At 36.0% G+C, this 19534-nt stretch overlaps 1 protein-coding gene across 1 annotated transcript in view; it reads left to right on the top strand.

Annotated features, from left to right (window-relative positions):
* Positions 1 to 19534, top strand: part of THOC2 (THO complex subunit 2) — a 136704-nt gene that overhangs the window by 70347 nt on the left and 46823 nt on the right. Inside the window, exons 9-12 of the mRNA XM_058291677.2 lie at positions 3392 to 3484; positions 4569 to 4724; positions 5274 to 5446; positions 6647 to 6842. Of these exons, the coding sequence (XP_058147660.1) occupies positions 3392 to 3484; positions 4569 to 4724; positions 5274 to 5446; positions 6647 to 6842 (618 nt within the window). The remainder of the gene's footprint in view (positions 1 to 3391; positions 3485 to 4568; positions 4725 to 5273; positions 5447 to 6646; positions 6843 to 19534) is intronic.

The raw sequence follows: 19534 nt of genomic DNA, 5'->3' as shown, positions 1-19534 counted from the left end.
CCCAGGAGTGGCACTGCACACGTGGAGAGCTGACGCAGCAAGATGACACAACAGAAAGAGACACTGATTCCCGGTGCCGCTGAGAATGCAAGTGGACAGAGAAGAACACACAGCAAATGGACACAGAGCAGACAACGGGGGGGTGGGGTGGGGGGAATAAATAAAAAATTAAAAAAAGGAATTCCTTCAGGCTGAAATGAAAGGATAGTAGGCAGTAACTTGAAGCCATATGAAGAAATAAAGAATGTGGGTAATGGTAACTATGTAGGTAAATACAAAAAAGAGTAGTATTGTTTTTTTTTTTTTATGATTTAAAAGACAAATTCATAAAGCGAATTATGAATATATTAATGGGCACATAGTATGTAAAGACTGAATTTGTGACAATAATATAAAAGAGGAGGGACAGATTTATAGGAGCAGGGTTTTGTATATTATTGAAGATATGTGTTGGTATTAATTCAAAGTAGGCTGTTATAAGTTTCAGATGTTTATTGTAATCCCTAAGGCACAACTAAGAAAGTACTAAAAATAAAAAAGGATATAAGAAGGGATTCAAAGTGGAGCACTGCAAAAAAATCAAACACAAAAGAAGCTAATAGTGGAAGGAATGAAGAAAAAAGCAGTTAAGACATACAGAAAACAAATATAAAAATGGCAGAATTCCTTATCAATAATAATAATAAATATAAATGGATTAAACTCACCAATTAAAAGAGCTTGGCAGAATGGATAAAAAACATGATCCAGCTATGTGCTCCCTACAAGAGACTGACTTTACATCTAAGGACACAAATAGGTTGGGAAAGATATTCCATGGAAATAGTAACCCAAAGAGAGCTGGAGTGGCTATACTAATATCAGAAAATGGAGTCTAGGACAGAAATTGTTACAGGAGGCAAGAGGGGAGGGCATTATATGTTGATAAAAGGGCCACTCCATCCAGAAGATATAACAATTTTAAATAACACTGAACCACTGAGCCCCAAAATAAATGAGTCAAATACAGACAGAATTGAAGGAAAAGATAGGCCGCTCTATACTAGCAGTTGGACCTTCCCATGTCCATTTTCAACAGTGCATAGTACAAGTTGACAGAAGATCAGTAAGGAAATAGAGTATTTGAACACAGCTATAAACCAGGGGTTCTTAACCTTTTTTGTTCCATGGACCCCTTTGCCAGTCAGGTGAAAACCACAGGCCCCATCTCAGAATGTAGTGACTGATAGTTTTATGACACTCACCATTGGCATGTCTTTAAATTTTGGGATTATTCAAAATTATGTTTTACAACTTTCCCATAATTTCAATACCTGATAACCTAACATGACTCAACATCTGTTCAAAGGGTTATTTTTGGCAAACATTTAGAAATTTGAGTTTTTTCACAGTGTCATAAAACCATCTCCGCCATCCTTACCAAACTTTTTGCATCCAGTTATCCACTGCACTCAGAACATGCTACAGCAAAATAAGTCATACTAAGTCCACACTATACTGTGTATCCCTTACCAGATACATCATACTCGCACAACACCTCCCCACAAGAATGTTTTTAAATGCATAAAATAAAATTACAAAGGAAATCATTCACATATATTGAAATACAGTCTCTAAAATTTAAAAAAAACAATACTACACGTATATGCTTCTTAACATAAATAATCACGTGATACATCAAAAATATAAGAAAGTTTAATTTTTCAAGACAATGTGCAGGCTATTATTGTTTATCTTCTATAAGAACATTAAACTGTAGTGTAGTATTTGACAAGGCAACACACATTGTTGGACATCTAATTTGAGTTATTCTTTTCAATTCAAGCTCACAGACCTCCTGAAATCTTTGGGGTCTGTGGACCTCTGGTTAAGAACCTCAGCTATAAACCAATTAGATCCAGACATATAGAGAGAGAGCTTGCCACCCAATAACAGCAGAATACATACTCTTCTCAAGGAACATTTTCTAGAGTATACCATATGTTAGGCTATCAGTAAATTCTAAAAAGATTGACATCAGACAGTTATCTTTTCTGATCACAGTGCAGTGAAACTAGGTCTCACTTACAGTGAGAGGATAGTGAGTGATTTGAAATTGTAAGCCGAGAGGGCTTTAGGCAGGATGGTGGGAGAATAGCCTCGAAGCAACAATAAAAAGCAAGACTCCTACCCTAACTCCAGGCCCAATAGTGTGAGGTGTCTGGGGGAAAATAGTCATTGTTTGTTTGGGTTATAATAGAAGTGGTCTCAGAGAGAAACAGGCTCCTGTTTGAGCAAGAGGAGAAAGGAGCACTTAGAGAAGATGTTCAGGAATAGGGAGTTTTGATGATGTTATACCTTAAATTACAGAGGAGATACCATCTAAGGGTTTCAAGAATGGGGAAAGGTGGGATATAACAACAGGGATTGTATAGAGAAACGGGGGGTTAGAGTGTGGAACATGACATGTGACATAAGAGTATGGGCTTCTCTTGGTGACTAATCAGGTAAAGGGAATAATGAGGGCAATCCTGGTGGATTCAAGTTAGGTAGTGGAAGAGAGGCTATGACACATTCATTTGGTTAGTTTTGTATTTTATGTGCAAAATACACATCACAATTATGGGAAATGCTTTACCTCCAAAGGTCTCATATTCTGTGTTACGTAGAATCAGTGCAATGTATTGTCACTGTTTGCTTTTTATTTGCATTTGGTCATCTAGTATTTGCCATTTATCTTCACCCATCTATTCATTTGACACCAGTAGTTTAAAAACCAGGGAAAAATCTACAATTCATAGCACTCAGATTCTTGTGTTTCGGTGTAGGGTTTGCAGGGCTAGCCTGGAATTTACTTTGCTATTCTCTGTTTTAAAACATTGAGTTATCCATCTGTAATATGTATAGACACCTGTTTTCAAGGCAGAATTAGCTGACAATGCAGATAACACAATGCAAAAACCAAGAAATAAAAGTAGAGGGAGAAAATTATAGAGCAAACACAAATGATTCTGTACTTCTTATTTGTCAGTCTTATCTATCTGTATCTCCTGAGAACTACTTGAAAAAGGAAGTTAAAGACAGCACACAGATATAAACAGAGATCCATACTAAATATTATGCAGTATAAAATCTCACTTATTCTACTTAATTGTCAGATTTTATTTAAAAAGTAGCATGTAAAATGTGACCATTTTTGAAACTGTTTTCCTTGTGTTCATTGAAGAGATGTTACAAAGTAAAAAGGAATGCTGACAGAATTCTTTGTCCTGATTTCAGATGTTAGGTATAATCAGGAAGAGCAATGAAGTATATCCTTGGCCTAGAGATGTTTGATCTGTTAGTTAATTATTGGTAGTTGGTATGATTTTTGTTGTACTTTATGCACTAAACAGAAGCTTTTTTTTTTAAGGAACCAAATGGAGAGACTCCATCATCTTTATACAGAGTTGCAGCAGTACTTCTACAATTTAATCTTATTGATTTAGATGATCTTTATGTACATGTAAGTCAAGTAGACCGCTAAGAATATTTTGTTGTCCGTCTTGGGTGGGGAAGAGTAGGCAGCTTATATTAATGCACTCCAAGATTGTTTCTAGGTTTTTAAGCCTAATTTTTTGAATTACTGATAAACAGTGTTGCTTTGTGTTTACTTTATAATTTGAATGAATTTAAGTCCTTTCTTCAACAAACTATGAAAATAAAATACATCTGGCCACCCTTACCATACCTTGAAGTTGGAGTTAAAGTTCTTAATTGCATCAAGGCATAGCTCATGAAGAGGCCAAGATTTAACCTATTTGATTTTAGGTTTCTTTATTATACACAATTTTCAGAAAATATGCAGTTACCTAGGTACTTCATCTCTTCTTTCTCCCAGAAATGTTATATATATTTGCTCATCATATTGCCCAGGAGAAACCACTAAATAATGGTTTGTTGGCTTTATTTTTCATATGAGTTATTTTTCGAAATGTCTACATTAGCTGTCTTCCACTCACGTAAGATGTCTGTACTTGAGACACTTGGCCCTTTGTCATAATGGAAGATTGACTACAGACATATTACTTTCTCTTTTACAATTAACTAGAAACTAGTTTGTGACTTAAATGTCAAGGTATTAATAATTTTTCTAATTGAGGTTTTTTGCTTAGAGGAATCAAATTTACTCCTTTATTTAATTCAGCTTACCTCTCCCAAATTGGATCCATGTGCAATAATTTATTTAATTTGGAATTTGACCTTTAAAAGGGAAATCTATAGTATTTTTAAAGAAACTGGTGCCTATTTTCTTGGATAAACTAGTAAATTCAATGGTAAGCATCACTGTTATAGTATTAACTTAGGACTGCCTAAAGACTAAAGATGTGAAACCTCAAACTGCTATCTGATTTAAAAGGGTGCTCAGAATTCAGGTACACAAAGTATAAGAAAACTACTGAGAGAAACTTTAAAAGGGAAATCATGGCCACAATAGGTTAAACTTCATATTTATAGTTTGATCAATTGTGAACAGATTGTATCTGCATTTTATATGAGCAAGTAGTTGGTATTAGCTGTTACATGAAATTGTAATGAACCACTTTTAGCTTCTTCCAGCTGATAATTCTATTATGGATGAACACAAACGAGAAATTGTGGAAGCTAAGCAAATTGTTAGAAAACTTACAATGGTTGTGTTGTCTTCTGAAAAAATTGATGAACGAGAGAAAGAAAAGGAAAAAGAAGAAGAGAAAGTAGAGAAGGTATATAATTCATTTAATAAAACTAACCTTGTCTTTTGGATTTAGAATGATGAAATTTAGGTTTTAATAGTTAATGAATTTGTGGTAGCATAATTTCTTGAACAGTTTTGATTGTGACGCTAATTTGCAAAAGTGGTTTCGTTTTTAATCTGTTTGGTGCCTTCCCAAAAGAGGTTGTGCATGTTTTTTTCTTATATAAAAATTTAATTTCAAAACTATAGTGCAATCACTAAATACTAATTGTATTGACTGCACGCATTTGTGCTTTGTGTATTAATGTTCCTCAGATTCTAAAGGGATTCTCAAAGATGAATACGTTCTAGTTCACTGCTGTGTAATATGCTATTAAGTAGTACTTAATTTGTGTCTGCTAATAAAAAGCATAATTTTTTTTTTTCAAATATAAAGCTTGATTGTATTTTCAGGAAAATGCTCTTGAGTTTCCCATGAATGGCAGCTGTTATTGATGTATGTCATTGTGTTGTTTAGCACAGTTCTTTTCTTAGTGTCTGTGTCCTAAGAATCTTTGTTGTGATTATTGATTTTTAGCCACCTGACAACCAAAAACTTGGTTTGTTAGAAGCCTTGTTAAAAATTGGTGATTGGCAGCATGCTCAGAACATTATGGATCAGATGCCTCCATACTATGCAGCTTCACATAAGCTAATAGCCCTTGCTATTTGCAAGCTCATTCATATAACTATTGAGCCTCTCTACCGCAGGTATGTTGCTGTATACTTTACTAAACATTGAGGTAGAAGTAATTTAGGACTGAAAAAAAATCTGCATATTTATCTTTTCTCAAACCAAGCATATATTTTAGTACATTTTACCTAAAGATAAGAAATATTCAGAGTTATCAGTCTGATATATATTAGGCAGTGACTTGTCTCCTATTGTCTAGATCAGATATTGTGTGCTGCAATGTAGTCTTAAAAACTATAGGTTAGACTTCTAGGTTAGGTTTTCTCCATTGAGAGTGACAACTCCATTCTTCTAACTTTTGACTTTTCCTCCTCTCTTGGGGTTCAGATAATTCTTGAGGTTTTTACTTAGTATAATTTTCCTCTATCCAGTTTGAGCAACTCTGAGTGAGGACATTGCCTCTCTGCTTCCCCTATCTCTTGGCATATAGGCTGCTGTTCTGGATATTGCTAGTGCAGCTTCTCTTATCGCTAGTTGCTGTGTATACCAGTCCTCTAGCCCTCAGCCTACTTGCAGGATACTTAGGAGCAGTATGGGCAGCAGCTCTGGCTTCAGCCCACAGATCAGAGCCTACCTCAAAAGCCCCAGTCTTGTGACTCGTGCATAGCTGCTGGCTGCTGCCTTCAGTGCCACCTGGGCTGCTTCTCAGAGAGTGACCCCTGTGACTCCACAGTGGGACACCTGCTCAGCAGGTGAGAACTCTGGGCATACTGTCCTTTTTAGTGTGATATCCTTTTCCATTAAGCTGCTTACCTTCCCTACCCCCATCTCCCTCATACTCAGTTTAGGTAGTGGAACCCAGATTGAGAAATGCTTGACTTGAATTAGTGTTGTTATATCCACATTTTCTGTTTCATCTTCCAGCGTCTCTGAAGTCCATCCTTTATTTCCCATTCCCATATCCAAATTCCCAATACTGGCCAAGTTTAAAAACAAATCCATATGATGTATGTTAAATGTTTTTTGAAATCTGCATTTCTCTGATATCCTTTTCTTAAGCAGTTAGTTTGAAGTCTTCTCTGAGCTATGGTTTTTCTAATGAATATTGTTTTTGCCTTTTTCTGCTAGTTGAGAATGATCTGGTATAAAAAGTTAGGAAGAATTGGAATGTACAAAGCCAATAGAACAAAAAAAGTTTCCCTTACTGATTAAGATGACGTGTTAACTTAAAATGCTAGGAATTGTGTAGTATATGTAAATTTCCCTTCTTTTTGTAGAGTTGGCGTTCCTAAAGGTGCTAAAGGCTCACCTGTTAATGCTTTGCAAAACAAGAGAGCACCAAAACAAGCAGAGAACTTTGAAGATTTGAGGAGAGATGTATTCAATATGTTCTGTTACCTTGGTCCTCACCTTTCTCATGATCCCATTTTATTTGCAAAAGTGGTGCGCATAGGCAAGTCATTTATGAAGGAGGTTAGTAAGATTTTTTTTCTTCCAAGCAGAAAACAAAATTTCGGAATGAAAAATGTTCTGAGTGTTTTTGTGTTAATGAGTATTTCTAGAAATAAAAACTGAGTGAACCTAAGTTAAGAAAAGGTTATACTGGGTAAAGTTTCAGGAAATTCCATTGTGTCCAAATCAAATATGCAACCCAAATCTAGCTCATAATCTGGTGTTAAGCCCCTCACATAGGAAAGTATGCTTTAGACAAGTAGCCTCTTTTTGAATCCTCTTATCAATTAGTGGTAACTTTGTGTTATTTTCCCATGCTTTTCTAATCAGCTGTTTTTGTCTTGGCTTCAATTTTTAAGCAGTCATTATTTGTATGATGTCCCTTCAACCTCGGATGTTGAGGATCCATTATTTTTTTTTAATAAATCTTTTATTATTATTATTTTATGGCTTTAAAAATTTTTTTCCTCCCCCCTTGTTTGCACGCTACCTGCTCTCTGTGTCCATTTGCTGTGTGTTCTTCTTGTCTGTCTCTTTAGGAGGCACTGGGAACCGATCCCAGGACCTGTGGTGTAGGAGAGAGACACTCAATTGCTTGAGCCACCTCATCTCCCTGGTCTGCTGCGTCTCTCACTGTCTTTCTTCTGCGCCTCCCTTTGTTGCGTCAGCTCTCCGTGGTGCGGGCCAGCTTACTTTCAACAGGAGGCCCCAGGATCGAACCCAGGGCCTCGTATATGATACACGGGTGCTCAGTTGCTTGAGCCACATCTGTTTCCCTTGGATCCATTCTTTTTAAGTAAACTTTTATTGAAATAAAATATAAATACAGAAAAGTATAAAAATCATAGTTGTATAGCTTGGCAACTTTGCACAAAGTAAGTACCCAAGTGCCTACCACCCAGATCAGAAATAGTATTAGCACCCCAGAGTTTCCCTTGCACTCCCTTATGGTCACTGCCACCCCCCACCCCCCCCAGGATAACCATGTATGCTATTTTTGTGTTATTTTTAAAATGAACATTGAGATATAATTTATATACAGTGAAGGACCAATTTTAATTTCAATTTGATGAGTTTTGACATATGTATGCAGTTGTGTGTTTGCCACCACAGTCATGATAGACAGTATTTTCATCCACCCAAAAGGTCCCTTGTGCCCTTTTGCAGTCAGTTCCCTCCCTCCATTTCGGGTTCCTGGCAACACTGATTGTTACAAAACAAATTACAGTTGTTTTGGTTTTTCTAGAACTTCAGATAAATGGAATTGTATGGTATGTAGTATTCATTATACAGATGTAGCAGAATTTGTTTATCCATTCAACAGTTGTTTTACATTTGGGTTGTTTCTAGTTGTGAGCTATTATAAAGTAGCTATAAATATTGTACAAATCTTTTTGGGGACCATGTATTTTTATCTCCCCAGGAATGGGATTGCCGGGTCATATGGGTAATTGCCAAACTGTTCCCAAAGTGCCTGTACCATTTTTGCATTCTCAGGAGCAACGTATGAGCATTCTATTTGCTCCACATTACTCACCAACATTGGTACTGTCAGTCTTTCAAATCTCATTCTAGGGGGTGTGTTGTGATATCTGATACTTTTAATTTACATTTCCCATCACTAGTTGTTTATTTGCCATTTGTAATCATTTTTGGTTAAGTGTGTTCAGATCTCTTGGCCATTTTTAAATTGAGTTATTTGTCTTTTATATTGAGCTGGTAGGTTACTTTTTTTAATGCTCACACATTTACATTGTGTAAAGGAACTCTAAATAAATCTGTTAAGTTTATCATTATCATATGCATCATTTATTGTTTAACATATATAGTCTTATAAAAAGAAAGTAGAATAGTGTTTCACTATCTTGACCTTTATAGTCTGAAAAGGATGAATCATGTTAACTAATAAGCCTGCTCAAAGAACAAAAGGATTGTGTCTTTCCTAGTGCATCATATTAGGAGGCACACATCAATTTGTCCCATTGCTCATGATGTTAAGCTTGATCACTTGGTTAAGGTAGTGACTTCCAGGTTTCTCCTTTGTAAAGTTACTCTTTTTCCCTTTGTTAATAAGTATCTTGGGGAGAGATACTTTGGGACTATGTAAGCAGCCTCTTTTTCTCTTATTTTTGCTCACTAATTTTATTCTTTTTAACTGAAAATCTTAATATTCACTTCTCATATTCTGAAATTCTTTTTTTGGCTCAACTAGCATAAAGTTGTAAACAAGGTGTTCAATTTATGGAAGTTGTATGGATACACACAGATACATAAAATATTGTTGCCAAGATACACAGATGCTAGAGCTGTCACTCTTCCCCTCTCCCATCTCCATTGCAGCCCTCTTACACTTTAGTTCTGTCCTGGTTGTGCCTTGTTCCTGCCCCAACTTCATTCTATTGCAGAAGTAGAAGTGGGATAGGGAAGAAAGAGTAAAATATGTTTATTTTAACCATTGGGGCCAGTTTGGGAAGAAATCTGTCTTCTCTCATTGGTAGGATTATGGTAGGAAAAGTAAATCTTTCCCATGGTTTCCGTTGACTCCCAACTTCTGGCTTCTCCCTGTGGCTTTTTCTCTGTATGTATAAATTACCCCAGTAATCTGGATTAAGCCCCAACTTTACTCATTTTGATCATACCTTAAGTATAATAACATCTTCAAGAGATCCTGTTTACAATGGGTTCACACCCACAGGAATGCAGATCACGATTAAGGCGTGTATTTTTTTCTGGGGTACATATTCAGCCTACCCAGTAAGTTTACTAGCTCTTGGCGATTTGTTTTAAAGTATTAATATATTTTAATCTATTTCTGTCTTTAAATATTAGGTGCTACTTTAGAGTAGCAGCTTCAGTTCCCTCAAGAAATTTGTTGATTTTTGCAAAGAAATTTCTTTGGTTTCTTTACTTTTAGTGATAATCATATGTATTTTTTCCTTATCCTTGATATTTACATTATAAATTACTAAAACATATATCCAAGAAAATTTTTATCAAGTAAATCAAAGAATTTTTATTGCTGGGGTTTTCTGAGTATAGTCATGTATTATTATGTGGGTGTGTGTCCATTTTATGTATAAACAAATTTTCTAACAGTATTTTAAAAACAATCTAAACTTTGGCTTATAATTCTCATTTTCTAAATAGAGACAGACACTGCTGTCATTGATATTATTTGTTAAGTTTTCCTATGTACTTTTCCCTTAATGGGTCTTATATGAAATAACTGAGAAATTCTGGAATTGTAGCCCAAGATTAATCTAAAATATGCTTGCTATTTAATAAACCAAACAGGGAAGAATCAATAGAACATTTATATTTACACTTGTATTGTCACCTGTAGTAATTGGTTTGAACTATTACTGATTATCTTCAGGTGACAATTTTAATCAAGATGTAGAATCACAAGGTAATAAATTACAAATCTACCACATGGGAGGTCCATGGTTCAAACCCAGGACCTCCTTGACCTGTGTGGAGCTGGCTCACATGCAGTGCTGATGTGCGCAAGGAGTGTCATGCCACTCAGGGGTGTCCCCCGTGTAGGGGAGCCTCATGCACAAGGAGTGCGCCCTGTAAGGAGAGCCGCCCAGCCAAAAGAAAGTTCAGCCTGCTCAAGAGTGGCGGCTGCACACACGGAGAGCTGATGCAACAAGATGACGCAACAAGGATAGACACAGATTCCTGGTGCCGCTGACAACAATAAAACAATAGAAGTGGACACAGAAGAACACACAGCGAATGGATACAGAGAACAGACAACTGGGGCGGGTGAGGGGGGGAAGGAGAGAAATAAAATCTTTATTAAAAAAATTATAAAAAAGGCCTTAATTAACTTTTTTCCCATTAGCTTTGCTTTCTGACTTAAAGAGGTATATAAACATACAAGGATAGACAGATACTAAGTCTATTAATAGGTAAATGTAGAGTTTATATACAAGTAGTATAATGTTTAAAAGTACATTTTACAAGAAAAAACACAGCATTTTTAGTGTCAACCAAGTGCACACAGTAAAAAGATTGATTCAGCCTTCTGTCCTTACCCCCATAGGCTTTGTTTTCTGAAATTGAACCTTAACTTTCAATTTGAAAAAATTTCTTAGTCTATAATGAGAGGTAATATTTGAAAGATTTGTGAAAATCCTAGAGGTTTGGTCATTTGTTTTCTGGTCATTTGTTTAGAGGATAGCAGATGGTATCAGTTCCTACCCATATCTCTTTGTCCCTTATGCCAAATCCTTACTGTGTCCAGGCCAGTTTCCAGTGTGTCTCTTTGCCTGAGGGCTTTTTCTGGTCCTGGGAGCCTGCACTGCCCATGTAGATCAGACCAGATTTGCTAGGGAACTAACACCTCCCACCCTCAGCTCTCAATTAGTGAATGACAGAAATTGGTATATCCTAACTGTGTTTTCCCTTATATGGAATAACCCTGAGATGTATTTCTACACATACTCTGGAGTATTCTCCAGTTACCAATAGGGATCATTTGCTACTATTGGTTCCTAGGGTTACTGCCCGAATAAACTGTGCTTGCACTTGAATAAGGGTCTACTTTTGGGGGAATCAAACTAAAATACAGGGGCATATTAGTACTTTAAACAGTAACGTTTTATAAAATCCTTAATTTGCCCAAAAGATAGGTTTATGGGGCAGTTTTGTTTTAGAAAAGACTTCTATTGTGAACTCCTTTTATAAAGAGAAATTAATAACTTGGATATTTATATTCATTAAGTACATTGAAAATACTCATTTTCAATTTCTTAGAACCATGCTTGTGTAAAACAAGGCAAACTTGCATGTCATAATTAGTCGTCCAAAAGGACAACTTTGGGGAATTTATGATATTGAGATTGGGTATCGCTATATAGCAGTTCATTTGGTTTGCTAATGTTTCAATTTTTAAACTAACCCCATGAACCATTTTCTGGAATTTGGTGTGTAAGTAGAGAGACCACGTGAATTTGTGGTCTAAATCAAGAATCTTTTGGAGATTGAAAGCTCGAGCTATCAGTTATACCAGGATAAAAAGCGAGAACCAGCACCTATGGTCATCCTGTATGTAGGTGACCATATTGTTACTTCTTTGGTATCTTGGTGTAGATTTGTTTTGATAAAAGGAAATGTGGAAGATAGTACCTTTTCATTTTGTGTCTCTTGTGAAATTTTCATAAATGATTTAATAACATTACTGTTTATTTCTAAATGTTTTATAAAGTCTTAAGAGTTTCTTATTGAAAGGTACCCTTTCCTCCAAAGCAGAACTTTGAATCAAAACACTGAAAGGTAATTCATCTACCTCTTCTCCAGGCAGGGTAATAAGCTCATGATCCTTTAACTTCTATTTTATCCTATAAGTTATAGTTTCCAAGTTCTAAGTTATTTTAAAAGGTCTTGACTTAGAATCATTTCTAACAAAAAGATTTTCCTTACGGAGTAGTTTTTTTTCCTCTCCCCTTCCCCTTCACCCCCTCATCCCCCCGTTGTCTGCTCTCTGTCCATTGCTGTGTGTTCTTCTGTGTCTGCCTGCATTCTTGTCAGCGGCACCAGGAATCTGTGTGTCTTTTTGTTGCATCATCTTGCTGCATCAGCTCGCTGTGTGTGCAGCGCCACTCCTGGGCAGACTGTGCTTTTTTTGCATGGGGCAGCTCTCCTTGTTGGGTGCACTCCTTGCACATGGGACTCCCCTTGGGGGACACCCCTGCGTGGCACAGCACTCCTTGCGCATGGCAGCACTGTGTGTGGGCCAGCTCACCACATGGGTGAGGAGGTCCTGGGTTTGAGCCCTGGACCTTCCTATATGGTAGGTGGATGCTCTATTAGTTGAACCAAATCTGCTTCCCATAGAGTAGTTTTAAGACATAGATGATATATATAAAGTTCTTAGCCTAGTACATGGCATATAGTGGGTATTCAATAAATGGCAGATAATAAGAATGAGAAAAAAACAGGATGATCAAATTAATGCCATAATTTACACTGATATTCCTTCAAATTCCAGTCTAGTTGCTAATCTTAAGTGTTTTTGTTTTTTTCTGAGATAAAGTACAGGTTTATCTTAAATATCATTTGAAATGTTCTTGAGTTAGAGATACTAAAAATAGGTCATTAGTAATGAAGTTAAAATTTATTTAGTTGTATCTACAACTTTTTCCAACTCTCCAAAAGCCCCCTTTGATGGACCTACATTCTTTTTCTGCCCAATATAGTTATGAAGCACCATCAGCTACTCATTCTTCATAGGGCACAATTATAACTTCTTTTGACCCATTCAACTGATGGCCTTTCTAGGCATGATTGTGAAAGCCCAGTTTCATTCCAAGCTTAATTCAGTTCCTAACAGTATTGTCAAGTATGGTTTTGACTTTCAAAAGGTGCCAGCTCCTCAAAGACAGGCACTCTCTCCTGTTATCTTTGAATTCCCAGTGCCTGGTACCTACCCAGTAAGTGAATACATGAATGCCTCCTCTTCCCCCCTCCCCTTTTTCTGTCTCCCTTCCATTGCCTCTGGGCCTGGCCAGTCAATAAAACTTTTTTTATTGTACTATGGGAAAAGAGAGTTTTCTATTATTTCTTTGATACAAAAAAAAATTCAGCTGAAAGAAAAAAAAAGATGATTTAATGGGGTATCTTTATTTTATCAAACAAAAGAAAGTTGCTTTTATTTATATGTACCTCTTGATTTAGTTTTGTTCAGCCTTGCTTAGAATTAGCCTATGATAGAAAGGTCTCTTATTTCTCTTCTATATGTTTTCATTTTGTTTCTTTCTCCTTTCCAAATCTCCTGTTTTTGAAATCTAGAGAATTGAAATAGAGACATTAGAAACTTCTATATATACCTAGTAAGGGCTAATAAAATGTCTTATTTATATGGAGAAAATCATGTATAGCTTTAAGGTTTGAATCATAGTATACCAGAAAAGAAGTAGCTTAACTGCTTTTATCCTCAGCATAATATACTATAAAACTAGTTCTGCTAATTATGGTATACCCCTATTTCCATGTTCCAGTATGCACCTTATGTGCTACCAGCATGCCACCCCCCCCTCAAAAAAGCCTCCCTAACTGACTTATGTGCTGACTAGGGTTATGTTGATTTAATAATTCTGTCTGTGAAAGGAAACCATAGCTTTTTAACCTACCAATGGAAAAAAAATTGTGTGTGTTTTCCCGTCAAGGTAACATGGTAAGCCCACAATTCAGAATTTTCTTCTGAATTAGTCTTACATGAAAACATTGCACAGAAGTTAGACATCCCTAAAGTTTGACATCCCTGTTGTAGCACCCATTAAATTACTGAAGCATGTAAACACATACATACACAAAATACCCTTATTTGCCAAAAAAAATAAGAAGCTTGTTACCTGCCTGTTAGCTTTTCTTCTTCGCTTACTTGGTTGAGCTAAATTTCTTTCCAGAAATAAAGATTGTTCTTTATATCAGTGCTTCATTTTGTCCTTTTAGCTTGTTCTTCCCTTCCAACTCCCCATATACACATAGGTATTGTTCACTTTTTTTTTAAACAAATTAATTTTATTGATACATGTTAATAAAGCATACACTTCATCCAAAGTATACAATCAATGGCATTTGGTATAATCAACATAGTTATGCATTCATCCCTTCAATCATTATTCGAACATTTTCATTTCAATAATAATAATAAATAGACAAAATTCTTCACCTCTCAATCTCTCTATGCTTCCCTTGTTGTACATAGCTGCTATTTCTGGCTATTCTTGCACAATTATTTATTAAGCAATATTATTCACATACCATATTGTTCTGTACAAAGTGTATGTTCACTGGCTGTTATTATAATCACAAAGTTGTGCATTCATCTCCACAAAAATTTGTAGAACAATTTCAGTACTCCAAAAAGAAAAATTCCACACCCCTTAAGAGTCTTTCCCCAGGCCTACATAATCACTAATCTAATTTCATTTTTATAGATTGATTTATATTTACATTTTATATAGATGGACTCATTCAATGTGTAGTACTTAGTGCCTGGTTTCTTTCACTTGACGTAAGGTGTTCTTTTTAGTCTTATATTAACACCTTGTAATAACATACATTTGTTCACTTTCAGAAAAGGATGGTCTTATATATGAAATTTTACCCATATTCGTATTTCGCTTGTGGTTTTACCATGCTATACAGTCCTATGTTATATTTTTTAGATTTCCTTTTAGTAATGTACATGACCTTAGGCTTTCCCTTTAAACCACTTTCATACCCACATAATAATACTGATAGTTACCAGGTTATTAACTCTGTGACATCACACAATATATATTGTTCATTGTAGCACAATCATACAGTATTTGTCCTTTTGTGTCTGGCTTGCCTCACTCAACATAATGTCCTCAAGGTTCATCAATGTTTTTTTTCATATGCTTTACAACTTCATTTATTCTTGCAGCTGCATATTATTCTGTCATGTATATACACCACAGCCTGTTTATCCATTCATTAGTTGACGGACATCTGGTTGTTTGCAACTTTTGGCAATCATGAATAATGCCACTGTGAACTTCTTTGTGTAGATGTCACTGCTCTTAGTTCTTCTGGGTTTATACCCTGTAGTGGTGTTGTCAGGTCATGTGGTAAATATATCCAGGCCCCTTAGGAACTGCCATACACTTTTGCGTGGTGGCTGTACCATTCTGCTTCCCACCAACAGTGAATAAGCATTCCTATCTCTCCACATCCTCTTCAACACTTGTAGTTCTATCTTTTTAATAGTGGCCATTGTAATAGGTATGAAATGATATCTCACTGTAGCTTTGATTTGCATTTCCCTAATTGCTAGTGAAGTTGAACACGTTTTCATGTGTTTTTTTGCCATTTGTATTTCTTCTTTGGACAAATGTCTATTTAGGTCTTTTGCCCACATTTTAAACAGGTCATTTTGTTGTTGTTGAGTTGTAGCAACTCTTTATATATCATAGATATTAAACCCTTATCAGATAAATTTTGAGGTAGTTCCATTTATTTTTTCTTTTGTTGTTCATGCTTTGGGTGTAAGGTACAAGAAATCACCACATACACGGACTTTTTTCCTACATTTTCTTCTAACTGTTTCATGGCCCTGGCTATTTTATTTAGATGTTTGGTCCATTTTGAGTTGGTTCTTATATAAGCAATGAGACAGGGGACCTCTTTCATTCTTTTGGTTATGGATAATCCAGTTCTCCTGTTACCATTTGTTGAAGAGACTATTTTGTTGGTAGGTTTCTACAAAACCAGTTGGCCATAGAGGTGGAGGGTTTATTTCTGGACTTTTAAGTCTGTCCCACGTATCAATGTGGTTTTTTTAATGCTAGTTCCATACTGTTTTGACCACTGTAGCTTTGTAGTGTATTTCTGGGTCAGGCAGTAAAAATCCTCCCACATCGTTCTTTTTAAGAATGATTTTTGGTGATTAGGTTGTACTTTTCCTTCCAAATAAATATTGCAATTACCTTTCCTATTTCTGTAAAGTAGGCTGTTGGAATTTTGATTGGTATTGCATTGAATCTGTTAAATCAGTTTGGGTAGGATTGACATCTTCATGATATTTAGTCTTCCAAGCCAAGTACATAGAATGTCTCTCCATTTGTTTAGGTCTTTGATTTCTTTTAGCATTGTTTTACTGTTTTCTGAATATAGGTCTTGTACTTCTTTTGTTAAATCGACTTCTTGGTATTTGAGTCTTTTGCTTTTGAAAATGGAATTTTTTTCCAAATTTCCTCCTTAGGTGGTTCAACCATGTACAGAAACATAACTGATTTCTTGTGTGGTGATCTTATATTCTGTCACTTTGCTGAACTTGTTTATTGCTCAAGTAGTTTTGTCATATACATTTCAGAATTTTCTGTAGGATCATGTTATCCTTGAATAGTTATTTTTTATGTTGTCTTTTCCTATTTGGATATATTTTATTTATTTTTCTTGTCTAGTTGCTCTCGCTAGAACTTCTAGCACAATATTGAATAACAGTGGTGACAAGGACATCTTTGAATTGTTTGCAGTCGTAGAGGGAAAGCTTTCAACTGTTCCCCATTGAGTACGATGTTTGTGGGTTTTTCATATATGCCCTTTATCATACTGAGGAATTTTTCTTCTATTTCTTTCTTTCGAAGTGTTATTATCAAGAAAGAATGTTAGATTTTGTCAGATTCCTTTTCTGCATTGATCGAGATCATCATGTGGATTTCTTCCTTCAATTTGTTAATGTAGTGTATTATGTTAATTGATTTTCTTATGTTGGAAACACCCTTGCATACCAGGAATAAATCCCATTTGCTTGTGGTGTATAATTCTTTTGATCTGCTGTTGGATTCTATTTGCAAGTATTTTGTAGGGAATTTTTCCACCTATGTTCATTAGAGAGATTGGTCAGTAATTTTCTTTTCTTGTAGTCTTTATCCGACTTTGGTATTAGGGTAACATTGGCGTAATAAAATGTGTTGGGTAATTTTCCCTCTTCATTTTTTTTTAAGAGTTGAAACAGGATTTGTGTTAATTCTTCTCGAAATGCTTGGTACACTTCACCTTTGAATCCATCTGGTCCTTTACTTTTCTTTGTTGGGGGTATTTTTGGTGACTGTTGCAATCTCTTTAAATGTGATTGGTTTGTTAAATTCTTTCATTTCTTATAGAGTCAGTGTAGATGGTGTATTTCTAGGAGTTTGTCCATTTCATGTGTGTTGTCTGATTTGTTGATATATACTTTCTCATAATATCCTCATATGATCCTTTTTATTTCTGTGGGGTCAGTTATAACTTCCCCCCATTCATTTCTGATTGTGTTTATTTGCATCTTCTCTCCTTTTTATCTTTGTTAGTCTAGCTACGGGTTTGTCAATTTAAATAAAAAGATTTTATTTTTTTATTTACACCCCCCCCACATTGTTTAGCACCCACTTTGTTTTGCACCCACATTGTCTGCCTTCTGTGTCCATTTGCTGTGTGTTCTTTTATGTCTGCTTATCTTCTCTTTAGGTGGCACTGGGAACCAATCCTGTGACCTTCCAGAGTAGGAGAGAGGCACTCAATCTCTTGGTCTACCTCAGCTCCCTGGTCTGCTGCATCTCTTAATTGTCTCTTCTCTGTGTCTCTTTTTGTTGCATCATTTTGCTGCGCCAGCACTCTTTGCAGGCCAGCACTCCTGTGCGGGCCAGCTCTCCACTCAGGCCAGCTTGCCTTCACCAGGAGGTTCTGGGAATCAAACCCTGGACCCTCCTATATGGTAGGCGGGAGCCCAATTGCTTGAGCCACATCTGCTTCCCGGGTTTGTCAATTTTATTGATCTTCTCAAAGAACCAGCTTTTGGTTTTGTTGATTCTACATATATTTTTTCTCAATTTCATTTATTTCTGCTCTAATCTTTATTCTTCTGCTTGCTTTGGAAATGGTTCGCAGTGTTTTTGTTTTTTTTTTGTTATTCTTGTTTCTCTAGTTGTTCTTTAGATCTTTGGTGTTAGCTCCTTTTCTTTTTTAAATATAGGTATTTAGAACTATACATTTCCCTCTTGGCTCTGCCTTTGCTATATCCCATATATTTTGAATAATTGTATTCTAGTTTTCATTCGTCTCAATATATTTACTAATTTCACTTACAATTTCTTCTTATACTGACTAATTGTTTAGGATTGTGTTGTTTAGCCTGTACATATTTGCGAATTTTCCCCTTTCCCGTCTAATATTGATTTCCACTTTTATCCCATTGTGATCTGAGAAGGTGCTTTGTATGCTTTCAGTCTTTTTATATTTATTGAGACCTACCTTGTGACCTAACACATAGTCTATTCTGGGGAAACATCTGTGAGCACTTGCGAAGATTGTATAAACCACTTATTTGGGATGCAAGCCTTCTGAATCTCTCATAACATTTTTGCACAGTAAAGTCTGTTTTGTCCAGTATTAGTATAGGTACCCCTGCTCTTTTTAGGTTACTGTTTGCATGGAGTATCTTTTTCCAGCCTTTCACTTTCAGCAGGTTTGTATCCCTGGATCTAAGATGAGTCTCTTATATGCAACATATGTATGGCTCATGTTTTTTAATCCATCAGGACTAAGTCTTACTGTGCATCCCTTGTATGTGATGGGTTTACTTCTCCTTTGCTGCTATCAGAATTTTCTCTTTATCTTTGGCAATTGGCATTCTGCATATTATCTGTATTGGGGTAGGTCTGTTCTGATTGGGGTACATTGTGCTTCTTGGCTATGTAAATTCATTTCTTTCATGAGAGTTGGGAAATTGTCGGCTATTATTTCCTCAAACACTCTTTTCTTTTCCTTTTCCCTTCTCCTCCTTCTGGGACTCCCATAACACATATATTGTTGCACTTGATGTTAACATTCAACTCCCTGAGCCCCTGCTCAAATTTTTCCATTCTTTTCTGTCTTAAAATTTCAGCTGTTCTGTCTTGAGTATCGCTTATTCTTTCTTCTTTCATTTTGAGTCTGCTTTTTCTATGCCTCTAATGTGTTTGTTTGTTTAGGTACTGGGGGCTGGGCCCCGAAGCTGGCTCCTAACCACTGAGCCACATTGGTTTCCCTGAGTTGGTTTTTTCGTTTGTTTTCCTTGTTATTTGTTTTCTTGTTTTTTTTAGGAGGTACCAGGAACTGAACCCAGGATTTCCCGAGTGGGAGGCAGGTGCTCACCCGCCCAAGTCACACCCACTCCTTTAATGTGCTTTTTTTTAAAAAGTGGTATTGCATCGGTT

Source organism: Dasypus novemcinctus, chromosome X (assembly GCF_030445035.2).
Source record: "Dasypus novemcinctus isolate mDasNov1 chromosome X, mDasNov1.1.hap2, whole genome shotgun sequence".
NCBI lineage: Eukaryota > Metazoa > Chordata > Mammalia > Cingulata > Dasypodidae > Dasypus > Dasypus novemcinctus.
The sequence above is the reverse complement of the archived record's forward strand: the minus strand, read 5'-3'. Positions and strand labels throughout refer to the sequence as shown.